General features: G+C 32.5%; 3 protein-coding genes across 5 annotated transcripts; 2 read left to right on the top strand and 1 right to left on the bottom strand.

The window, feature by feature from the left end:
• Positions 1 to 5,938: 5,938 nt before the first annotated feature.
• Positions 5,939 to 12,960, top strand: LOC111808020 (aspartokinase 2, chloroplastic-like). 2 transcript variants are annotated; one of them, XM_023693784.1, is made up of 14 exons: positions 5,939 to 6,196; positions 6,466 to 6,975; positions 7,088 to 7,170; positions 7,248 to 7,288; positions 8,417 to 8,571; positions 9,359 to 9,508; positions 9,652 to 9,747; positions 9,892 to 10,008; positions 10,261 to 10,380; positions 10,469 to 10,561; positions 10,651 to 10,773; positions 11,358 to 11,474; positions 11,761 to 11,823; positions 12,436 to 12,960. In XM_023693784.1, exons 2-14 carry the CDS (start codon positions 6,571 to 6,573, stop codon positions 12,562 to 12,564), a joined length of 1,692 nt encoding a protein of 563 aa, XP_023549552.1. In that variant the 5' UTR covers positions 5,939 to 6,196; positions 6,466 to 6,570; the 3' UTR covers positions 12,565 to 12,960. The 2 variants fall into 2 exon arrangements, with proteins under 2 accessions (XP_023549552.1, XP_023549560.1); XM_023693792.1 differs by having other exon boundaries at positions 5,940 to 6,196; positions 10,651 to 10,767.
• A 1,670-nt stretch (positions 12,961 to 14,630) lies between these two features.
• Positions 14,631 to 18,308, top strand: LOC111803546 (mitochondrial phosphate carrier protein 3, mitochondrial-like). The gene is made up of 6 exons (XM_023688006.1): positions 14,631 to 15,072; positions 15,459 to 15,820; positions 15,897 to 15,940; positions 17,311 to 17,525; positions 17,611 to 17,735; positions 17,827 to 18,308. The coding sequence occupies exons 1-6, from the start codon at positions 14,779 to 14,781 to the stop codon at positions 17,891 to 17,893; spliced, it is 1,107 nt and encodes a 368-aa protein (XP_023543774.1). The 5' UTR covers positions 14,631 to 14,778; the 3' UTR covers positions 17,894 to 18,308.
• A 905-nt stretch (positions 18,309 to 19,213) lies between these two features.
• LOC111781514 lies at positions 19,214 to 22,142 on the bottom strand. Of its 2 annotated transcripts, none has more exons than XM_023662160.1 (4): positions 22,054 to 22,142; positions 21,869 to 21,978; positions 21,093 to 21,392; positions 19,214 to 19,663 (listed from the first exon to the last, which is right to left on the bottom strand). In XM_023662160.1, the coding sequence occupies exons 1-4, from the start codon at positions 22,096 to 22,098 to the stop codon at positions 19,600 to 19,602; spliced, it is 519 nt and encodes a 172-aa protein (XP_023517928.1). In that variant the 5' UTR covers positions 22,099 to 22,142; the 3' UTR covers positions 19,214 to 19,599. The 2 variants fall into 2 exon arrangements, with proteins under 2 accessions (XP_023517928.1, XP_023517937.1); XM_023662169.1 differs by having other exon boundaries at positions 21,893 to 21,978.
• Positions 22,143 to 22,706: the final 564 nt, after the last annotated feature.

Raw genomic sequence — 22,706 nt, 5'->3', positions numbered from 1 at the left:
ACTTTGAGCTTCTCCAAAATGCCTCATACCAATGGAGAGAGTATTTTTTGATTATAAACCCATGATCATTCCCTAAATTAGCCAACGTGGGACTTTCATCATCCAACACCTCCTCTTAATCGAGGCTCGACTCCTATTCTTTTGGAGTCCTTTGTTCGACATTTGAGGATACTAAGTTTAGGGCATGACTCTGATACCATGATAGACGAACACAACTCTCCACAATGGTATGATATTGTTCACTTTGAGCATACCCAAAAGGCCTCTTACCAATAAAGAGAGTATTCTTTGATTATAAACTCATGATCATTTCCTAAATTAGCCAATGTGGGACTTTCATCATCCAACACCTCCTCTTAATTGAGGTTCGACTCCTATTCTTTTGGAGTCCTTTGTTCGACATTTGAGGATTTACCAATCTACTCTTCTTAATCGAGGTTCAACTCCTATTCTTTTGGAGTCCTTTGTTCGACATTTGAGGATTTACCAATCTATTTACACGACTAAGTTTAGGGCATGACTCTGATATCATGTTAGACAAACACGACTCTCCACAATTGTATGATATTGTTCATTTTGAGCATACCCAAAAGGCCTCATACCTACTTCCCCAAAAGGTCTCTTACCAATAGAGAGAGTATTGTTTGATTATAAACTCATGATCATTCCCTAAAATTAGCCAATGTGAGACTTTCATCATAGTCCTTTGTTCATAAATTATAAACTTAACTTTTAAAACTTATTTTGAAATATTTATAAAAATTGCATATCAAAACTTTCATGAATTAAAATACAAAATACTTATAACTAATGACATCTTCAATATTATTTTATCGATTAATTTTAACATGTTAAACGTTTTAAACAATACACTAAATTTAAATTACAAATCGTTTCAGTTTAATCTCGAATACTTATTTTTGTTCTTTTCGATGTCGGATTTCGAACACGTCTTCTCAAACCTTTTTAAGTCATCATTCTCAGGTGAGATCTCTATTTTTTGGCCAAAAACCTATACAGAATTTACAAGCACGTTATGAATTTTGATAACATATCAAATAAATACAGAGTACTATCGTAACGTTATCTGATAAGAACGTTCGCTTTCAAACTTTTTTTTTGTCGAATAAAAAATTTCATAAATCATATTCAAAATATTATTCCTTCTCATGTCGTTTTCGGCCCGAAGATAAAAGAAAAAGATTTGTGGATAGATAACAAAGAATTATAAAATAATAATACTTAGAGACAAAGCCTTTCGATTGTCCTTTGCCCGAAAATATTGAGGTCGAGACCGATATCAATAAAATATCAACATCCATAAATATTCACGTAAATAAAAGAATAATTAAAGCTAATAATTATATATTTTTTAAATTCCAAAAAAATCAAATAACGAAAATTATTATTATTATTATTACTATTATTATTTTGTGGTCTAAAAAAAACATAAATAAATATTCATTGATTAATTAAAATCAAGTGGCCTCGTAAATCCCTGAATGCGACGAAATGCCACGTATGCCCTAATGGGACCTGAATAATATTTTTGTGTAAATTAAATAAATTATTTTAATTTTGTAAAAAAATCTAATATTTTAATAATCACATTATTTGTCCTCCAGAATTTATTTATTTATATTTAAAAAATATTTATTATTATTATTATATCCAAGACGTGGGGTTCCTTTTATGGTCGATTATTATTTTATTTTTATTTTAAAAAATATTCTTTTATTCTTTGACCTTTTTACACAAAGTCAAATCTTAATGAATCTTTTGACTTTTCTTTTAGTGAATGGTTTGTTTAATAAAAAATATATATTCAGTTATAAAGGTGAATAAAAATAAATAAATAAATAAACAAAAGTCATTTAAATAATAATTTGGGGAAAATGTTTTTTTTTTTTTTTTTGGAATAAAATAAAATTTTTCTATAACTATTTTTTAAATAATAGAATAATGAAATTTAAGCAAGCATATAAAAAATGAAAATTTTAATTGTAATATAGTATAAAATAAAATATTAAAATATTAAATAATTTTAAAATGGTTAAAATCATTTTTGCTATATTTAAAATTACGTTTAAATGATAAATTATAACATAAAATTTATTTTTAATAAATAAAAGAGAGAAAACATAGTTTGGAATATATATATATATATATATATATATAAAGACGTTAAAAGTTTGGGAAAATTATTTAAAAAATGAAGAGATTAATTAAAAAAAATAAAAAATGAGAGACTTTTGGAATTTTCCAAATATGACTTATTTGCTATTTTAAGATATAATATATTTTATTTTATATTATTTAAACAAGCTTAAGAATTTTTTACTTTTCTTTTTGTCATTCCTTTTTTTTTTTTTTTTTTTTTTTTTTTTTTTGTTTTTNCTTCCGATCTATATTTATTCTTTTTGTTTTTTCATTTTTTATATATATTAAAATTATTAAATAAAAGATTCTAAAATCTCTGTACATATCTTCCATTTTCTCACTAATTAATGAATGATTTAAATAAGTGTATTAATAAAATAATTAATTTAGAATAATATATATTATCAATATATAATCAACGTTTTAAGAGTTTTTCAGTGATTTAAAAAAGTAAATTATATTTAAATAAATATAATTTAGAATAATATATATTATAAAAAAACGTTTTTAATAATTGAAACCAAAAAATAAAATGGAAATTATATTTACATAGTTTTTTTGTTGGGAAAATTTTAACATTAATTATTATTTTTATTTTTTTTAATTATTTTTGTTTAGAGTAAAAGAAATATATTCTTATTTTTTAGAGTAAAGAAACGTTTTTGTTGCAAAACGACAGGCAATGTTTTGACAAATTAACCAAATTGTTCACATAAATTACAAATCATGCCACTGACCTCAAAATCCTATTCTACCCAGTCCTGTCATTTTCGTTTCGTGACAGGACCCATATCCACCGTCAATTTTCCAATCTCAACAAAATTTGAGTTTAAATTTTTGTGGTTTTATCTTTTAATTTTTAAAAAATGGCTCGTAATAATATTTTTTATTTATAAACTCATAATATTTTTTTTAATTAGTTTAAAACTATTAATCTCAGTTTGTACGGGTTGATTTCGGTCGAAAAAAACTAACCGTCTAGCTCAAAATTTCGAGATAGTTTGATTAGTGACCCGAGTAATTCAAATTGAGTATACAACCCAACTTGACCTCCTATTTTTTGGTTGGGTCGGAACAATCCTCAAAATTTCAGTTGATTGGATCTGTGACTCCAACAATCAATTTACCACCGGACTTGGACCTTCTATTTTTCGGTTGAGTTAAGTAAGGTCCTAGTTTTTTTTTTTTTACAATATTATTTTAAAAATATTATACTTATTCATAATACATGTTACATTAATAACTAAAATCTCAAAAAATTCAAATATTATATAGTAACGAGTCACAATACTTCACTAACATTAGTCACAAACATTTACTTTTTTAATATTTATAATAATCTTAAAAGTCTGATTCCATTGTAATCTTATTTTCAAGTCGGTTTAGTTAACTCGCCTAATTTTCAATTTTTAAAAAGAAAAAAATCATTTGTTTTATTCTTCACGTCCCGGATTACGTCCCGGGTCATTAGATAGGAATCCGAAAAATGAAGAGAGAAACAAAAAATATTACTACGGTATAAACATCTCGAAGATTTTTTTTTTTAAAGAGAATAGATTCTCTGTCTTAACCTATTTTGACACCAAGAAATACAGTGAAGTTACTTCTAGAAAAGAAATAGGAAAAAATTAACCCGGCATAAAAATACTATTAAAATTTAATATAAATAAATAATAAATAATTACTTCTTAACAATTTTATTGTATTAATTAATTTCCAACACTTAATTATTCTTAATTAGTTTGTTTTTATTAAGTAAAATTATTTAAAAATAATAATTATTATTTTTAAGTATATTATAAACAACCTACCATATTAATAATTATTTTTAAGTAAATGATTTTAATAAAATTGTACACGTGTTATATTTTAAAATTAAATATCATATATTATTTTAAATGAGATTATCTTATAATTTATTAACCAAACAATAAAAATAATTGAAAAAAATTAAAATTATACGTAACATAAACGAAATTATCTACCTGGAAAATATGAAAAATAAGAAAAACGAATAATAAAAGGATGAGAAGAGACTAAAATTAATTATATAAATAAATAAATAAAAATTAGAGAGAAACAAAATGATTATATGATAGGAATAATTTTAAAAATAAGAAAAATAAAGAAAAAGAAAATAAATAATAATAATAATAATAATATAGCAAGGTTTATTTTAATGGGCATATTTTTAAAGAATAAAAATGATTTTTTAATTAATTATCATTTTAGTGGAGAAAATAAAATCGACAATTAAAATAAATAAAAATATTAAGAAAATAATATTTAAACAAATTTAATTATAATAATTATTTTGTTGCTACCAACAAAAACACACGTCACTATCCTCTTTACTAATGAGTGGCTCATAAACCATAGGAAATAAATGTTCGTAGTTGGAATTTTTGCATTAAATATTTCACAATTAATTAACTTACAATTTATTATTATTCTCATTTCCTAAATTTTTTATTTTATTTTTTATATACGTCAATAAAAATATCGTGGAGGTGTTTATAAAAAGTTAATAGTAAACGAGCATATCGTTTAACGATAACTAAGATTTAAAATATTATTTTAATAATTTTTTAGATCTGATTGGAAGATGTATACCTTAACGAATTGAGTTATGCTCGGAAATAACATGTTCGATAATATTTTTAAAAATAGTGATTGTTTGTGAAGTGTTTTTTTTTGGCACGAACGAGTTAATTTCGAGATGGGAGTGAGTTTAGATTTGACAAAAGTGAATTTAGAAAAATAATCTCGGCTCTTTCAAGGCCGCTCTTTAACATTACTTACCTTTATGGAGCCGGCATATTATACATACTCGTTAAAAATAGAGGTGCTCGTATAACCCAAACACTCGACCAACCCATATTATTAAACCCAAATCATAAAATGTTGGATTGGGTGAAATTTTTGGGTCGGGCGCAGGTTAACATTTTTTTGGTCGAGTCAGTTTAATGAATTATGTTGGAGGATGAAAGTCTCACATCCGCTAATTTAGGGAATGATCATGTGTTTATAATCAAAGAATACACTATCTATTAGTATGAGGCCTTTTGGAGAAGCCCAAAGCAAAGCCACGAGAGCTTATGCTCAAATTGGACAATATCATACCATTGTGGAGAGTCGTGTTCCTTTTGTTCTTATTTCATGGGANTTATTTCACGGGGTACGCTGTAAAGGAAAGGAGTTGCTTGCATTCTAGAAGCGGTAGCTTCCCGCCTCCTTCATTCCTATGCTAGCCTCTTTCAGTAAGTTGTTCCCTTCCCTTTTTGAAAATGCCCTATACAAAGGGTTTGCCTCAGCAAACATTCTAGAAGCGGTAGCTTCCCGCCTCCTTCATTCCTACTGCCAGCCTCTTTCGGTGAGTTGTTCCCTTCCCTTTTCGAAAATGCCCTATACAAAGGGTCTGCCTCAGCAAATGTACAAAGTGGACCGCTGCTGACCCTCTTTCTTCTTCCCATTCGGGTTGGGTTGCCGCAGAAGTCAAGTAAGAAGGAATGGAACCACAGGAGAGTCGTCCGCAGTTCATACCGTCTAACATAGATTATTATATAAAGCTTAAAATATTTAATTTTAGTTATTAATGCAATATTTTTTAAAAATTTAAAATTTTAGTGAAAAATTAAAAAATTGTAATTTTTAATTTTTGAATTATGAAAAATTGGAATAATACTATTAAGAAACACATAAATTTAATTATATTTAGGTTCACTTTTTGACTGACAAATTACCTTTTTAGGCTTTTTAAGCTAATCTATGGTCTGCTCCATCCCGAAGAACAAACACTCTGATTCGTCACATTGTAACGGGACGCCGCCCACTGGCTTCCTCTGTCGTTTTTCTCTTGATTCTTCCTGGTTTTGCGTTCTCGCATTCCCTTCAGATTTCGGAGCCGTGAACTGGATAGCTCCGAGCATTTTTTCTGAGGGAATACGAGAAGCTCCTTCATTCTGCAGTTTTAAATTTTGGTTTCTGTTTATCGGAAGAATTTCCGCAACTCAATCTTTTGAGCTCGTTCTTTGAGGTACAGTTCTTAATTTTTTGGTGTTGGAGCATTACGCATGGAGGTTTTTTGTTGTTCTGAAGGATAATGGAGTGATTTGTTTGGTTTTATTGAGAAATTATTGAGTTATTTTGTTTCCATATTGGTATGCATTTATTTCGTTTATTTACTGAGTTCGTATTGAGAATGGAGGCGAAATGAGAGTTGAAGTGGCTGTTAATGGATTCTGGTTGAGTTTTGTGGTTGCAGACATTTATCGAACTGACTGTTTTCTTTTGTGGATTGTGTAGATCGAGCGGCAGTTTTGAAGCATTTGAATCGAATAAGAGTTTTATTCAAGGTTTTCGGATATTTGGATTCAATTATCGTGGTTGCATTATTCGTCGAAATAACTAATGGAAGGCGCTTTGAATCTTCTTGGAGGCGTAACTTTTTGCTCTGCCTCTTCGAGTAGAACACTGCGTTGCCAACCTTTATCATCTCAGCAGCTTCATTTTGTGTCATCCATTGCGCAAAGTGCTGGATTGTACACAAATAGCAAACGATTATCCTGTAGACGTGTGCGTTCGACAGTCAGATGCGAGGGGAGGCTTGCAGATGTAATTGATAAAAAAGTGACTGAGTTTAGAAGTTCTGGTGAAACTGAGCAACAGTTTACATGTGTCATGAAGTTTGGTGGCTCATCAGTGGCTTCTGCAGAGAGAATGAGGGAAGTTGCTGAACTTATACGCAGTTTCCCTGAAGAGAGGCCAGTCATTGTTCTCTCGGCCATGGGAAAGACAACCAACAAACTTTTGCTGGTACGCAGTTTATTACCCAATTTCTCTCCTCTTTTTTGCTTTTTGAAGAAGGAAGTATTTTCGTTCAATACATATCCATCATGGTTGATAGGAACTCTCTGCTAATTTATAGGCTGGAGAAAAGGCTGTTAGCTGTGGCGTTAATAATGCATCAGATCTTGAGGAGTTGCAATTCATAAGATATTTGCATCTGAAGTAAGAAATTTGAGTTCTTTAATCCCCTTCTGAATAATCTCGTATATCGTCCTCACAGGGCGTTGTCATGTTTATAGGACTGCAGATGAGCTTGGTGTAGACAGGTCTGTTGTTGCAAGTAAGCTCTCTTTCGATCCTGAAGCCTGTTAGTTAAATAGTTCATGTTCTTGCTGCCTATCATTTTTTCCTCCAGCTTGACACTTCTTATCGATTCTGTCGGTTATTCTCAGAAATTAGAATAAATTTTAGGTTGGTGGGGACCCATGTGAGAAAGTAGAGAGTATTGAAAAATACAAAGGTAATAGTCCTTAGGAACTTGGAATATTCTATTTTCTTTTCCAATTAGATATAGGCAAGAAGAATGACATAAACAACTTAATGTTGAGCATGGGAATGGGCAGATTATTTCTTCTTTCATATTCTTGGTATGTAAATATTGAATCTACTGAGGATCTTATTGATAAGTTATTGAGTTAATACACATTGCAGAGCATCAGCTAGCAGTTCTCTGCATCTGAAAGAAAAATCAATATTTATAAAATGACAAAGTAGTTGTTCAACTTGCTTTTATGCTTGTTGAGAGTTTTCAAGAGCACCTTGAATTAAGATGCACAGATTGTGGTTTATCTGGAGCTTTCTAATCTAGCATGTAGTTGTTTTGTTGTCCTACAATCTAATGACTAACTATATACTCGTTCTCCCTACTGCCCAGTTTAACTAACAATATACTTGGGCTCCACACAATTTTCACATGCAATCATTCTCCCATACCCACACCCCTCCTTACTGGCTTACATGTATATACACCTTCATAATCAGAGGCCCATCAGCACAGCGGTATCTAGAATTTTCCTGTTGAAGTGATAGTGATGAAGTTTTCTAAGTGTTAAGTTTAGCTCGGTAGTATTTCTTGATTGGTCTGCCTTGTTTAAATATTTGCATACGGTACTTTTTTGATATTCGTCTGGCCTTGGAGTATGTTGGAATATGCGAGCATGATAATGTAAAATACCTTTACGTTAGAAGGGGGGATCTTCATCTAATGGCTTGAATTTATATCCCCTTTGCATGTTCCCTTGTGAACAGTCTATTGCAGTTCCTACTGATTCGTTTCCTATGGATATTGGAACCATAAATCATAAAATGGCATTGTGAATAGTATGAAATTTATACTTTTAGATGTTACAGCAATAACTTTATGATCTTAATTAATTATTTTATTTATTTATTTATAATTACGTTGCAGATCACCTTGATGAATTGGAGGAACTTCTGAAGGGAATTGCTATGATGAAAGAATTGACCCTTCGAACAAGAGATTACTTAGTTTCCTTTGGGGAGTGCATGTCCACAAGGATTTTTGCTGCATATTTAAGTAGGATTGGTGTCAAAAGCCGTCAAGTATGCTTCTGTTCTTTCTAATATTGAATATATTTGACACGTCCAGCCCTTTCTATAACTCAAAAATAGTTCAAGTACTTCCATGTACTTTTAACCTTTAGTGTTGGGTATAAACTAACAGAAAAAATAAAGTATTTACCTTTTAGTTGAAGTATTTCCAGTAGGTATTGGATTACCAAAGTTTAGGTATTGGTTTATTATCATTTTTCCGTTAGTAATCCAAACCCTACTGAAGTTATCACTTTCTCTTGGGAAAAAGTAGGGGTCTTTTTGTGCATAATTGGCACGTTAGAGTGAGCCACAATCATGAAGCCTAAACAAGCAATTTTTGCTGAAATTTTAGGATAAAAAAAGAAAACAAAAGAACTGGGAAGACAAATTCTTAAATAGAGCAAACAGTTATGGGTTGACCATTTAGAATCAGACCAGACTCCTTCCTGAAGGAGAAATTATCCAAGAAATTAAGATGTCTTTCAGTATACCCCCTATTCTAAAAGGTTTAAAAAAAAAAGGAACTCCAAATCTCATATAGAAGACTATTATTTCCCTTTTCACCTTCAAAACTTAATATGCTTTCTGAAATTTTATTGTGGTTTCCATCATCAGAAGAGTTGAATGAGGGTAAGCTAGCCCGAACACTCATTGATNAAAAAAAAAAAAAAAAAAAAAAAAAAAAAAAAAAAAAAAAAAGAAAAGAAAAGAAAAGAAAAGAAAAAAAGAGCTTTCCAGTATTCTTTAATCAATCATTATTTACGATGACAATTTTTTGTAATGTCTGCTCTTGTAGTATGATGCATTTGAAATAGGATTCATCACCACAGATGACTTCACAAATGCTGACATTTTGGAAGCAACCTATCCTGCTGTTGCAAAAAGGCTACTTGGTGATTGGATTTCTGATCCTGCTATTCCTATTGTTACTGGTTTCCTCGGAAAGGTGTTTAAATGAACCATTTTACTTTATTGTCTGTATGTTTTGAAGGATTGGATCTTTTATAGTCTTGAGGATAATGCAATCATGAGACTTATTCTTTTCTAGAATTTTTTTTTAATGCAATCGTTTTTCTTCTTCAATTTAAGGGCTGGAGATCATGTGCAGTGACTACGTTGGGAAGGGGTGGTAGTGACTTGACTGCTACTACCCTAGGCAAAGCACTTGGATTGCGAGAGATTCAGGTTGCAGCATATTCTTACATAAATTTTGGAAATGCAGTTTCTTGTTTTGAGTTAAATTTTTATCATTCGTTTAGAAGAATGCTTCTATTTTTTTTCCCTTTCTTTTCAAAGTTATAGATATTAAATTAAGTTTGTGCCTTGCAGGTCTGGAAAGATGTTGATGGTGTTTTGACATGTGACCCTAACATACATAAAGGTGCAGAACCTGTTCCCTTTTTGACTTTTGACGAGGCAGCTGAACTTGCTTATTTTGGTGCTCAGGTAATACTTAATTCTACTCCAACCATTCCTCATACTGTAATTTGCACTTTTCAGAGGCTTTTACATAGATAAGAATTAATGGGCTTTTACATAGATAAGAATTAATGGACAACGAAGGCTTCGATTGGTGTATATTATTGTCATGAAATTTATTACTTTCTATTGTTTGATTATCCGATGTGTATAAGTTGTTGGCTGATCACCACCTTGGTCTCCTTTTGGTTCACCCTTTTCTTTTTCTTTTCTTTGTAGGTCCTGCATCCACAATCAATGCGACCAGCTCGGGAGGGTGATATTCCCGTTCGGGTGAAAAATTCGTACAATCCTCAAGCTCCAGGTACTCTCATCACCCGAAGCAGAGATATGAGCAAGGTTTGTACTACTTAGATTTCTTGAAAAAGAACTAAAGCTGTATAGAAGACTTGAAACTAGCTGTAACTTTTCATATTCTCAATCACAGGCATTACTAACAAGCATTGTTTTGAAACGCAATGTAACCATGTTGGATATCGTTAGCACTCGCATGCTCGGTCAGTTCGGTTTTCTTGCCAGGGTATGGAGATGATCATTTCTTTTCCCAGTGCCCTGAATTATTGCTATTTTTCATTGATATCTTTTTTTTCCCTCTTCTTTTAAATACAGGTGTTTGCAATCTTTGAAGATTTGGGCATATCAGTTGATGTGGTTGCTACCAGTGAAGTCAGTTTATCTCTGACCTTGGATCCATCGAAGCTTTGGAGCAGAGAGCTCATACAGCAGGCAAGCGTATGAACCTATATATTCTAAATTTTAGTTTAGAACTACGAAACTATTGTATTGTATGTTTTTACATATTTCAAGTTTTACGTATTCATATTTAATGTTAACACTTATGGGCCTCTGTTTTCTTAAAATTATTGTTATCTATAACTTTATTTCAAGTTTTTACTTTTTATTTATTTAATTTAAATTAATTATTCTTGTTAACTAATCTACTATATTTTCTAATTTTGGTTTAGAACTATGAAACTATTGTATTGTATGTTTTTACATATTTCAAGTTTTGCGTTTTCATATTTAATGGTTACACATTATGGGGCTCTGTTTTCTTAAAATTTTTGTTATATATAACTTTATTTATTTGTTTATGTGTATGTTAGTTGTCACTTCACTCGAACAATGTCTTTTTGTTCATCTTGCATGAAGGTGATTGAGAGACTTTTTGTCCTTTGTAAAACACAGTAACATGTGTTGTATGAATATTTATTAAGCTAGTCTTGTTACTTTACTCCCCATTTGTCATTTATGTTCAACAATCAGAATTTCAGCAGACCTTGCTCAGCTGATTTTATATTATATCCAATTGGCAGGAGCTTGACCACGTAGTGGAAGAACTTGAGAAAATTGCTTTTGTGAAACTGCTTCAGCATAGATCAATCATTTCACTCATTGGAAATGTTCAAAGGTCATCACTGATACTGGAAAAGGTGCTGCATCTAGTTACCCCACTGATTGATCACATGCACTTAAAATTTATGCTCATCTTCTAGCCCCTTCATTTGAATCATATTTAAAATCATAGCCTAAATTTTTTAAAACGTTTTATTTTTGGCCTTTTTGTTCATCAAACTGGCCTTTTGACCTTGTTCTTCTCGGTTGAATGTTTATGGATTTTATCCAATTTCCGAAGAAGAATTCTCTTAAGTAATCGACCTGATGTTGAGGTTTTCAAGCATCATTGTTGCTTGTTTCTAATGCACAACTTTTTGGCAGGCATTTCGCGTTCTTCGTACCAATGGTGTAAATGTTCAAATGATATCCCAGGGTGCTTCTAAGGTTTCTTCTTCTCTTTATACTTCAAATAGAAAATGCATTCTTATGCATGCAATCACTTATCCATCAAAGAAGTGCATCTTAGGGTGTCGCATTAGAGTTCATATTTGAAATATCGTCGTGATTACCTCGAGGTGGCCTTGACTGTAAGAACTTAATATATTACCGTCATTACTATGGGTTGGTCTAGTTCATGAGACAACGTAAATTATATAAAGAGCTTAGAGGAAATGAGTTTAAGTCATGCTGATCACTTATCTATGATTTATTATCCTACAAATTTCTTTGGTAACAAAATGTGTTGAGTCAAATACTTTTTCCATGATAATAGTTGAGAATAGTTAAAGGTGCATAGATACTCAAGTTCTGAATTGAAGAATTATGTAAGAAACTTATCGAAAATAATTTTTTAGTCTCCTAGAACTCTGCTCGTGAAGTCTCCGTATAAGATTAGTGGAATAAACTTCGAGCATAAGGAGTAGTCCGTAATACGTCGACTATACACACATAAAAGATATCGTTGTGATCTAGTGACTAGACCAAATAAGAAATTGCTGTTCTGTTTTGAAAGTATTTGTATGTTCACAATGATCAATTGTGCTATCCTCTGGACAGGTCAACATCTCATTGATCGTAAACGACAGCGAAGCAGAGCAATGCGTTCGGGCTCTCCATTCGGCCTTCTTCGAGACCGACAAACTCACATTAGATAGAGAACTCACATCTCAAAATGGTTCAGTCTAGCTAGCAACCAAGGCCATTTTTAGTTGCGAGAAGGTGTATTTTTCGACCATATTACGAGGAAGGAGCAAATCTAAGCAATCGGTATGTAATAATTATTGTCGAAATCGAGCAAGTCGAGTTAGTTTCTTCCATTAGTTTCATTAGGTAGACTACTGCAGCTCTAAGTGTAGTATTCAGCCGATTCAGAAAAGGAAAATAGGATCATGGTTTATGGTGTACGCTAAGCTTCATTAGTGTTTTAATTACTTTTATATGGCCTAGTTTGTCTCTAGATATGCTAATTAATATGAATTAGTAAGCTAATAAGTGTACGTCTAAAACGAGCATACCTCAATAATAATTAGCATGTACTTGGTCGAACTTTTAAATTTTTATACACCATGTCATTCTTATGTATGCGTCCTTTTCTACTCTTTTAATGTTGAATTAAAAATATTAGATGCTATTGTTTTGTGTTATACTTTATCTTTGTATTAATAAAATTGTGGCATTCTTATGTGTTCTTAATTTTTAGGTTAAATTATGAGTTTAGTTCTTAAAATTTAAGATATGTATTTATTTGTTCTATGATCTAAAATTTTAATTTTATTTAATAAGTTTTTGAACGTTGATTTCTAAATACATGTCTTTTTAAAATTTACTGTAGAATTTTAAATTTTTATTTTTTTATTTTTTTATTTAGTAATTTTTTTTTTTAAATAGCTAAATTTGTAATTTTGAAAAAAATGATTGAAAAATGTTTTAAAAAATATAACCTTCTTTGTCTTTCTTGGCAACGGTCAAAATTAGACCAATATTCTACCCGTTGAAATTCATGCTCTGACTTTGTTATATAAAAAATTAAAAATAAAATTCATATAGTTTGAGGGTTATATTGTAACAATGGTTATAGTTTGTGAATAATTTTGTACGTTTTGTAAGACTTTAATCGTAATTTTGTGTTTATTTAGGAGTCTTATTTATAAATTTGAATATTTGTAGGGATGATCATAGAAAAGGCGGTGGATAGAATATTCTCACTCATATATCTATATCTATGCATAATTAAATAATTGTGATAGATATGGTGTTCAAAATTATATTAATAACCTTTAATTTTTTTATTAATAAATAATGTTAAATTGTAATTAAAATAATAAAAAAAATTAAATGATCGAGACTTTAAAACATAAATTTTAACTTATTCATTATTTGACTTGATGGTTTAGTTGCTTTCACAAAGTCAATTCTTTTTATGTTTTATTTTTTATTTTCTATGAACGATCAAAGTCGGTGGATTATTAAAATAATTAGTGAAAAATTCAGCTCTTAAAAAAATATTCATCCAATNTAATCTAAAAAAAAAAAAAAAAAAAACGAACAATTTGGTTGCAGAGATGTTCACGAGATAGAAAGCTTTTTCTATCATTGTCTTTTACCTCTCGTTTTAATCTCTATTCCCGTGAAATTTCATATTTAATTTTGTGGGTATTATTGCGGGATCCGCCGTAGATTTTTTTTTTTCAATTTCAATTTTTGATATATATTTTTTTAAAAATAAACCTTTCTTTCAAATAATTTTTATTTTTGAATAATATAATTTATGTTAAAATGGCAAAACAACTTAATAAATCTAATAATATTTTATAAAAAAAATAAAAATATATATTTAAAATAAGATGAGGCAAGACAAGAACGGAGAATAGGTTAATTAAATGAATATATCAAAATGTATGTTCGAAAGAAAATGATAAATATTGTTCATAATTATGATTAAAACAAAACATACTAAAAAAAAAGTTAAATCATAATTTAAAAAAAAAAAAAAAAAAAAACATTTGATTTAGACATTAATTAAACCTGAAATAAGACAACGTAAGATTATACTCGTAATTGGCATTCAAGATTCAATCGTAGCCGTTGATTATTGGAACCGTCAAAAAAGGACAAAGTCCTATAAAGGCCACTTCATAATTTGGAGTCACCAATGACCGTCCATTTCTCGCGTGTGTCCCACGCGACTTCGGGCAGCGTCATACCTGCCCGTTGACTATAAAAGCAACTACCCATCTCAAACCCCATTTCTCCATTTCAGAGAAAATCAGAGCCATTGGGCGTTTCAGGGATCCGTTTCTGAGCGAGAAAAAAGCGAGGTTCCTCTTCTAGGGTTGCTTCATTTTCTTCTCCATTGTTGGAATTTTGCTTTGATTTGTTCTGCTCCAAGTTCCATCTCCCATGGCGCTCTCTGATAGACCCTCTCGTCAATCTCTGATCCCCAGCTTCCTTTATTCTTCACCTTCTTCCACTCGCACTCTGCCTATTAAGAAGATGCTTCAGTCTTCATCCACTTTTGATGCGGTTTCCTCTTCTCCTAAGACCTTTGTTATTCCTGCCCCGAGTGAGCCGTCTAAGAAGATTGAGTTGTACTCGCCGGCGTTCTACGCTGCTTGTACTTTTGGTGGGATTCTCAGCTGTGGTCTCACGCATATGACTGTTACTCCTCTCGATTTGGTTAAATGCAATATGCAGGTTTGATTCGCTTCGATTTGTGATCAGTTTTCTGCTTGTGTTTGCGTTTCCGATTAGGTTGCTTATGTTTGTGTTTGGAGATTTTGAAATGTTTATCGTCGTTTTCTGATTCATTTCTATTCTGATCAGATCTGTTGGTTTTCTCGCTTTGTTAGGAGGTTCTTGTTTTTTTTTTTTTTTTTTTTTTTTTTTTTTTTTTTTTTTTTTTTTTTTTTTTTTTTTTNTTTTTTTTTTTTTTTTTTTTTTTTTTTTTTTTTTTTTTTTTTTTTTCGGTGGTGGTTGAATTTTGTATGGATCAGATCTAGAACTTGGGCGATATATTTTAGGAATAGTCTAGTTATGAATTTGCTAATTAAGTTGTTAACGTCAGTGTTATGTTTTTTCAGATCGACCCTGCGAAATACAAAAGCATTTCGTCTGGTTTTGGAATTTTGCTTAAGGAGCAGGGTGTGAGGGGTTTCTTTAGGGGTTGGGTGCCTACCCTTCTTGGCTACAGTGCTCAGGGTGCTTGCAAGTTTGGTTTCTACGAGTTCTTTAAGAAGTATTACACTGATATTGCTGGACCTGAGTACGCTGCTAAGTACAAGACCTTGATCTACCTTGCTGGCTCTGCATCGGCTGAGGTGATTGCTGATGTTGCACTTTGCCCTTTCGAAGCAGTCAAGGTTCGGGTTCAAACTCAGCCTGGATTTGCTAGAGGGCTAGCGGATGGACTTCCCAAGTTTGTCAAATCTGAAGGAACTCTAGGGTACGTGACATGACAGGAGGAAATATTTCTGGATGTTTTAATGGATTGATGAGTTACAACTCGTTTGTAATTGCAGGTTGTACAAGGGTATTGTTCCACTCTGGGGTCGCCAGATTCCATGTAAGTTAAAAAAGAAAAATTCTTATCTGTAACTTCTATGTGCTTTTTTTGTTCCTATTGCTTTTTCTTGGAATGAATGATCGTGTTTTCTCGCACATACATAACAAACTTGGAACTATGAAGAATTATACTTTAAAATTGATATGCTTAGCTATCATTACAAGCACATTCCTATAATTCAAGATTTTACAAGATTATAGGAATGTGCTAAGCATATACTTGTGGTTTTCGAAATGGGGAATCTATGCCCCATTGGGGCAGCAACTTGATCCCATGGAGATGTTTTGCCATCCCTAGCTGGGGCCATGGATTGTAGTTGGCAATATTTTTCATTTGTTGATGCTTGGGAAGTTGCTTCTGTTCATAGATGCTTGGTCGTTAATATATAATGTCTACATGCATTGTCTGGTACGCCTAATTACAGTTGGAATTCCTTGGTAATTGTTGTTGTTGTTGTTTGATGGCGTTGTACGATTTTCTAGAGTTTTGTATTGTCTCTCTGCATTTTCTGTATCTTCAAGTGCAGATTTAAGAAAAATTATTTTGAAGATATTCTTTAATTTGACTTTCAGTTACTTAGATTGTTTTCTTTTTTTCTTTTTTTTTTTTTTTTGGACAAAAGATCATCCCTATCCCCAACCATTTAAGTATGGGGGTTGCTAATTGTTTTACACAATTTACTCCCAAGTCATCTGGGGTCTGCAAACGTTGTACCACAATTGTTGAAGGAATTGGAATTTTATTCTCCCTCAAAACAACTTTTCTTCTTGTCTGTGGCAGAGAACAGTTTGTGCATATGGCGATGTTTTGATGTCGCAATATTGCTTAACTTTTATTCTCCCCCACTATGGTTGTAGGATGTGGGGGGAGATCCCTAAATTGATTAGGATAATAGTTTGTGCATATGGCGATGTTTTGATGTCGCAATGTTGCTCAACTTCTATTCTCCCCCACTATGGTAGAAAGATACGGGGGGATCCCTAAATTGATTAGGAGAACTTTCTAACTGTCATCATTAGATATGTGCTTGAGTTTCATACAACATGGTTGTCCAGTGAATGAGCCAATGGCATAAATCTGTTTTTTTTTTCTTTTCTTTCTATTCTTTGATTTTATATTGTCGTCAAAACTCAATTTTCTTTTGTTATTTGACCTTGTTCAAAGTATCCTAAAAGAAAAGAAAATTCCATTTGATCCTGGATTCAGTGATTGGATTTAAAAGCCTAAATTGTGAAGTAGATTGTGGTTTGCAAAGCATAGTATTCTCGGTTTGTTTTAATCAACAAGCTGTGATTTTATCTTGTTCGCAAACTTTTCTTTTTTTTTTTTTTTTTATTTGCTATTCTTAATGATCAGTGCTTCTCTTTCAGACACAATGATGAAGTTTGCTTCCTTCGAGACAATTGTCGAGATGATATACAAGTATGCCGTTCCCGCACCAAAGGACCAGTGCAGCAAATCTCTCCAGCTTGGTATTAGTTTTGCTGGTGGATATGTGGCTGGTGTTTTCTGTGCTATTGTGTCTCATCCTGCTGATAATCTCGTGTCTTTCCTCAACAATGCCAAAGGAGCAACTGTTGGAGACGTGAGTGCTGCATCCTTTTGGACGGAGTTATACTTGGTTTGCATTCTATTTGTTGTTTCATTACTTTTGGGTTTTCATGGTGCAGGCTGTCAAGAAGCTCGGATTATGGGGTCTCTTCACTCGTGGTCTACCCCTCCGTATCGTCATGATTGGAACTCTTACTGGTGCTCAATGGGGCATTTACGATGCATTCAAAGTGTTCGTTGGACTGTAAGTTCATCCCATGGCTAATACCTTTTATCCTGATTTTCCTCCATTCGTTTAAGAGCTGTCACTCACATTGACACTTTCTTTCGACCAGGCCTACTACTGGTGGTGTTGCTCCTGCTGCCCCCACACCTTCTGCTTCTGAGCTTGCAAATGCGTGAGATTGATGCTCGATCCATCGATCATCCGGAGTTTTGTTGTTTTTACGAGTTGGGGAGAAACCTCTCCATAGAATTGAATAAACATAACCTTAGAATGATGATATGCTTATAGTCGTCGAAGCCAGAAGAATTTCTTCATAGAATGGATGATGGACGCTTTTCCATTCGGTATCGGTTTCCTTTTTTTTTCCTCGGAATTCATTGAATTTGTTGGGGATGGTTTTGATCTCATCCTTAGCTTGGAATACTTGTTTGTAGTAGTTCATAATTCAGATAGAGATTTGCAGTTTGATGGTTTAAGAACCATGAGCATATGATATGAGGATGTATTTTGTACCCATGTCAGGAACAAACTTTCTGCCAAATAAACTGACAGATGAAGGGTAATCAAAGATTTGGCCCAGTTTTCATTTCATTACTTATTGCTATTTTGGTTAGCTNCCACCTGGACTAATTTAGGAAATGATCGGGATTGTTGGGAGTGAGTTACACATTGGCTAATAGGAATACAAGATTGTTGGGAATGAGTGTCATACTGGCTAATTTAGGACAAGATTGCTGGGAATGAGTCTCCCTCATTAATTAGGAAATGATGATGGGTTCATAAGCAGGAATACATCCACATTGTACTAAGTCTGCACAGGAATACATCTACATTGGTACTAAGTCTGTCATGGACGAAGAGTTAGGAATTGATTATTTTAATTATAAGTTGAAGATTTAATTTTTGAAATATATATATATATATATATATATATATATAATAGCTTTCCACATTTGATTTAGATGTGGAGTGGGTGACTTAAACGTTTAGTTCATTGACAACTTCAATGATTGCATCAATAAATGTTTGTCTATTGGTTCACCAAAGGATCAAATGACTTAAAAGCCTTTTTGAAGGACCTTTAGAATATATATATATATATAAAAGAATATTCATTTTTTTTAAACATATTCTAAATTTCAAATTTGCCTATTAATTATAAATATGTTGAGAGACTTTTCAGTTAAACACTTCAAAGTCATTTTTTTGAATAATACATCTTATTTTAAATAATAATAATAATAATAATAAAACCACTTTTATTTATTTTAAGCAAGTTTCTTTCAAACAATTGTCAATTGATATAATTATTTTAGGATACAATAGTTCTTTAAAATCAATTAAAAATTAGACTAATCCTTAGATTAGAGAAAAGGAAGGATTGAAATATCATTTTGATCCCTGTATTTATAAGGTCTCGTCTTCCTATTTTCAACAAAGATTCAAATACTATTTCACATTGTATCTTTTTTTGCATGAAAATTAAAAATTAAAAATTAAAAATTCTTGTTAGTTTTTAATCAATCTTGATAAAAACTAAACTTAAACTAACATTACACAGACTAATTTCAAGATTTAACCTAAATTAAACAAGAACAAGGGAAAAAGATTCAGAACAAAACTATGCCCCATTAGTTTTTGTAGGTGGGGGAAAATTCACGTACCACAGATAACCCACAAATCATTGCAATTCCTGAGAAACGATAGATAGAAGAGAAGCATCTGAACTTGGGTCATTTCCGCACCTCCCCCTCGTTTTGGGTAGTAGTAAAGATGAGTGCACTGTTCTTCACATTCTACAAAGTGCATTACACCAACCTGAAACTTCTATAAACTATTAATGAAAGCTGCAACAACCAACACAACTCTAGAAAGAAATCCTCTATGAGGGCTTGGCCGACTTTTTCACAAACAACTTGCTTATATCTTCAGTGACAATGTTACTCCTGCCAAACGCATAACAAGTTCAGGATTGCAATCACAATTCATCACAAATTCTAAACAAAATAGAAAATGCATTGTACTAGGCCCACCGCTAGTAAATATTGTTCACTTTGGCCCATTACGTATCGCCATTGGCCTCATGGTTTTAAAATACGTCTACTAGGGAGAGGTTTCCACACCCTCGATATTGTTCCCCTCTCCAACCGATATGGGATTTCACAATCCACTCCTCTTGGGGGCCCAGCGTCCTCGCTGGCACATCGCCCGGTGTCTGGCTCTAATACCATTTATAAAAGTTCAAGTCCACTGCTAGCAGATATTGTCCGACTTGGTCCATTACGTATCGCCGCCAACCTCAAAGTTTTAAAATGCGTCTACTAGGGAGAGGCTTTCACACCCTTGGTGTTGTTCCCCTCTCCAACTAACGTGGGATCTCACATGCATGGTTATATTCGCAAGAGTAATGACATGCTAAGTTCTTGAGGCAATAGAATCACACTTGCTGGAGGCCTTCAGCACATCCAGCATATTGAAGAACAGTGACACAAAAACTAGCAATAAGAACAACAAAGAGAGGAGCATCGTACCAGTTGAAAGATTCTTCTGTCAAATTTTTTTCCTATTAAAATCAGTGAAATTGTAATATCTTAAAGAAGTTACGGTTACTTGGAGCAATAGCAAGGCATTGGTAAGGAAATGCTCCATCCCTCTGAACTAGAAACCCCAAATCAATTATACCCCACATATAGAAGATTGTATATCTTGTTCTAATAAGCAAAAGAAGGAATGAAATATATATCTGGAAACCCACTAGTTTCACTGCCAAATGGAAAACCGAATCCTAATCCAAGCAAACCACTGACTAACTAATATGAAACTCAACTCTACTGTTAACTACAGAGATTTGTAATAGAATAAACTGCATGCTTGATATCAGGCTCGATAACATCGGACGGAATCTGAGTCACATTTAACTTCAAAGTTTTTGCAAGGAAGGAAATGATGATGACCAACACCCATAGACGCACTTACTTTCATAGAACCGAGTGTATTAACAAAACTTCCCGTGGCCAAAAACGAAAAACCATGTTTATCTTATACCTAACTTCTTAGTACTACATTACCATTATGTCGTGCGTGCTAAACTTAGAATCATAGGTTTTAATTGGTAGACTGAGAGAGCTCTTTCACGGGAAAGAGATAAACTTAGAATCATATCTATGCCAATGCATTCATCTGTATGTCATGATTTCGAAATGATTCGATTCTCATCGCCTAGTGCAGACTTCATAAACTATATATAGATGCATCAAATCCAATTATCAACATCTTGCAGTATCACTTATTCAGGGAATAATGTCATTGACCTTAAGTGAATCCAAATATTAGCATAAAAAATGGAAAAGAAGGAGAGAATATAATAGAACGAACCTTCCAGTAAGCTGAGGTGGAACCAACAAACGTCCTACAGTCTCTGGAACATTCTTTGAGTGAGGCAAATTCGATCGTGGAACTTTACTCCGGGGAAGAGAAGATCCCAGAACATTTGTTTCTCTCTTACGAGATGCATTGGCAGCCATGGCTGCTGCCACTCGAGAAGAGTGATCGCTACCACTAAGAAGACTGGAAGAAGTAGGAGAATTCAATAGTAGAGAAGCATCAGGAAGCTCAACCGAAGGCACAGAAGAATCCTCGTTAGTTTCAGATGGCTGTTTTGGCTTAAGAATGGGCCTACAGTGCAAATCACAAGGAAATAAATCACTCACACCAGAATATCAACCAAAATAAACCAAATCTTTAGTTCCAAGGTAACGAAATCAACAGCTAAAGAATTCCCTAAACCTACGTAGCAGCCATTTCGAACTTGCAAAATTCCATAGCAAAACCAAAAAAAAAAAAAAACAGTATGACCACAATAATGATGTTTAAAAAGCCACTCAAAAACATCTGGAAGCACAACAAACTCCATTACTCCCAGCTAATCTAACAACAACAATAACCCTAAAAGATGGAACACAAAAAATAAGAACTGGTATACAACCAACACATCATTCACTTTGAAGACAAAACCTATACGCTTTGTGAAAAAATAGGTCAGGAAAATGATTGAACTTCGATTGGAATAGAGAAAAAGCAAAAAAGAAATTGGAATTGGAGCCCTCCCGCTTGGGAACTAGAAAAATCTGAAGAAATGGAAGAAAAGTTACTGGTTGACGGGGTGAGATTGAGACCTCGGCTCTTGGTTGGGGAATTGAGGCTCCTCAGTGGTGCGGTCTTCCGGTTTCTTCCGATTTTGCTCCTCCTCCTCCTCCGCCGCCTNGGGGAATTGAGGCTCCTCAGTGGTGCGGTCTTCCGGTTTCTTCCGATTTTGCTCCTCCTCCTCCTCCTCCGCCGCCGTCTCGTCGTCGTCCGACGAAGCGTAGTCTACCAATGACATTTTTGTTCCTCTCTTGCCTTCTTTCGACTCTTCTCTTTCTCTCCTCGCCCTGTATTTACGAAATTATGACCCGCTTCTTCATAGACCAATCCCACTACAAAACGACGTCGTAGTGTAACTCATTCCTCGTATATTTTAATTTTTTTTTTATATTATTAATTCACTCACTTTTTTAAGTATTATATAAGCTAAATTATATAAATAAATATTTCAATTTTTTAAAATAAAATATTAATTTTTCACCTTTAAAAAAATATTTCAAAATTAATATTATAGCTTAAAAATGTCCGAACATTTGACAAAAAGTCAACCCTTCTTCAAAACCTTCAAAACCGACTAGATAGAACCTCTTTCATAGTGTCTTTCTTACTATGACTCGAACACAGGAATCCAATTTATAGGAATCTTTTGAAAGACGGTCTTTAACGGATTGAAAAAGTAAAAATTTAAAAAGAATTCACTTTCTTGATGTAATTTAATATCTAATATTATAAGACGTAAATATTTTATTTAAATCATATTTAAATATTATAAAATAATTATATAAATATTTCCACCCGTTTCATTATCATTCAAATTTTAAATATATATTTTTGTTTTATTATATC

This window comes from Cucurbita pepo, chromosome LG01, assembly GCF_002806865.2.
Source record: "Cucurbita pepo subsp. pepo cultivar mu-cu-16 chromosome LG01, ASM280686v2, whole genome shotgun sequence".
Taxonomy (NCBI): domain Eukaryota; kingdom Viridiplantae; phylum Streptophyta; class Magnoliopsida; order Cucurbitales; family Cucurbitaceae; genus Cucurbita; species Cucurbita pepo.
This window is presented reverse-complemented; position numbering and strand designations above follow the sequence as displayed.

What these genes read in the sequence shown, in the direction of transcription:
- LOC111808020 (XM_023693784.1), top strand. Translation starts at nt 6,571, where the DNA reads ATGGAAGGCGCTTTGAATCTTCTTGGAGGCGTAACTTTTTGCTCTGCC. An exon ending in GAAGCAGAGATATGAGCAAG is followed by an intron (nt 10,381 to 10,468) that starts GTTTGTACTACT and finishes TCTCAATCACAG; the next exon opens with GCATTACTAACAAGCATTGT. An exon ending in TATCCCAGGGTGCTTCTAAG is followed by an intron (nt 11,824 to 12,435) that starts GTTTCTTCTTCT and finishes TCCTCTGGACAG; the next exon opens with GTCAACATCTCATTGATCGT.
- LOC111803546 (XM_023688006.1), top strand. Translation starts at nt 14,779, where the DNA reads ATGGCGCTCTCTGATAGACCCTCTCGTCAATCTCTGATCCCCAGCTTC. An exon ending in AAGGAGCAACTGTTGGAGAC is followed by an intron (nt 17,526 to 17,610) that starts GTGAGTGCTGCA and finishes TTCATGGTGCAG; the next exon opens with GCTGTCAAGAAGCTCGGATT. An exon ending in TTCAAAGTGTTCGTTGGACT is followed by an intron (nt 17,736 to 17,826) that starts GTAAGTTCATCC and finishes TCTTTCGACCAG; the next exon opens with GCCTACTACTGGTGGTGTTG.
- LOC111781514 (XM_023662160.1), bottom strand. Translation starts at nt 22,098, where the DNA reads ATGTCATTGGTAGACTACGCTTCGTCGGACGACGACGAGACGGCG. An exon ending in CAATCTCACCCCGTCAACCA is followed by an intron (nt 21,393 to 21,868) that starts GTAACTTTTCTT and finishes TTTGCACTGTAG; the next exon opens with GCCCATTCTTAAGCCAAAAC. An exon ending in CCACCTCAGCTTACTGGAAG is followed by an intron (nt 19,664 to 21,092) that starts GTTCGTTCTATT and finishes TGCGTTTGGCAG; the next exon opens with GAGTAACATTGTCACTGAAG.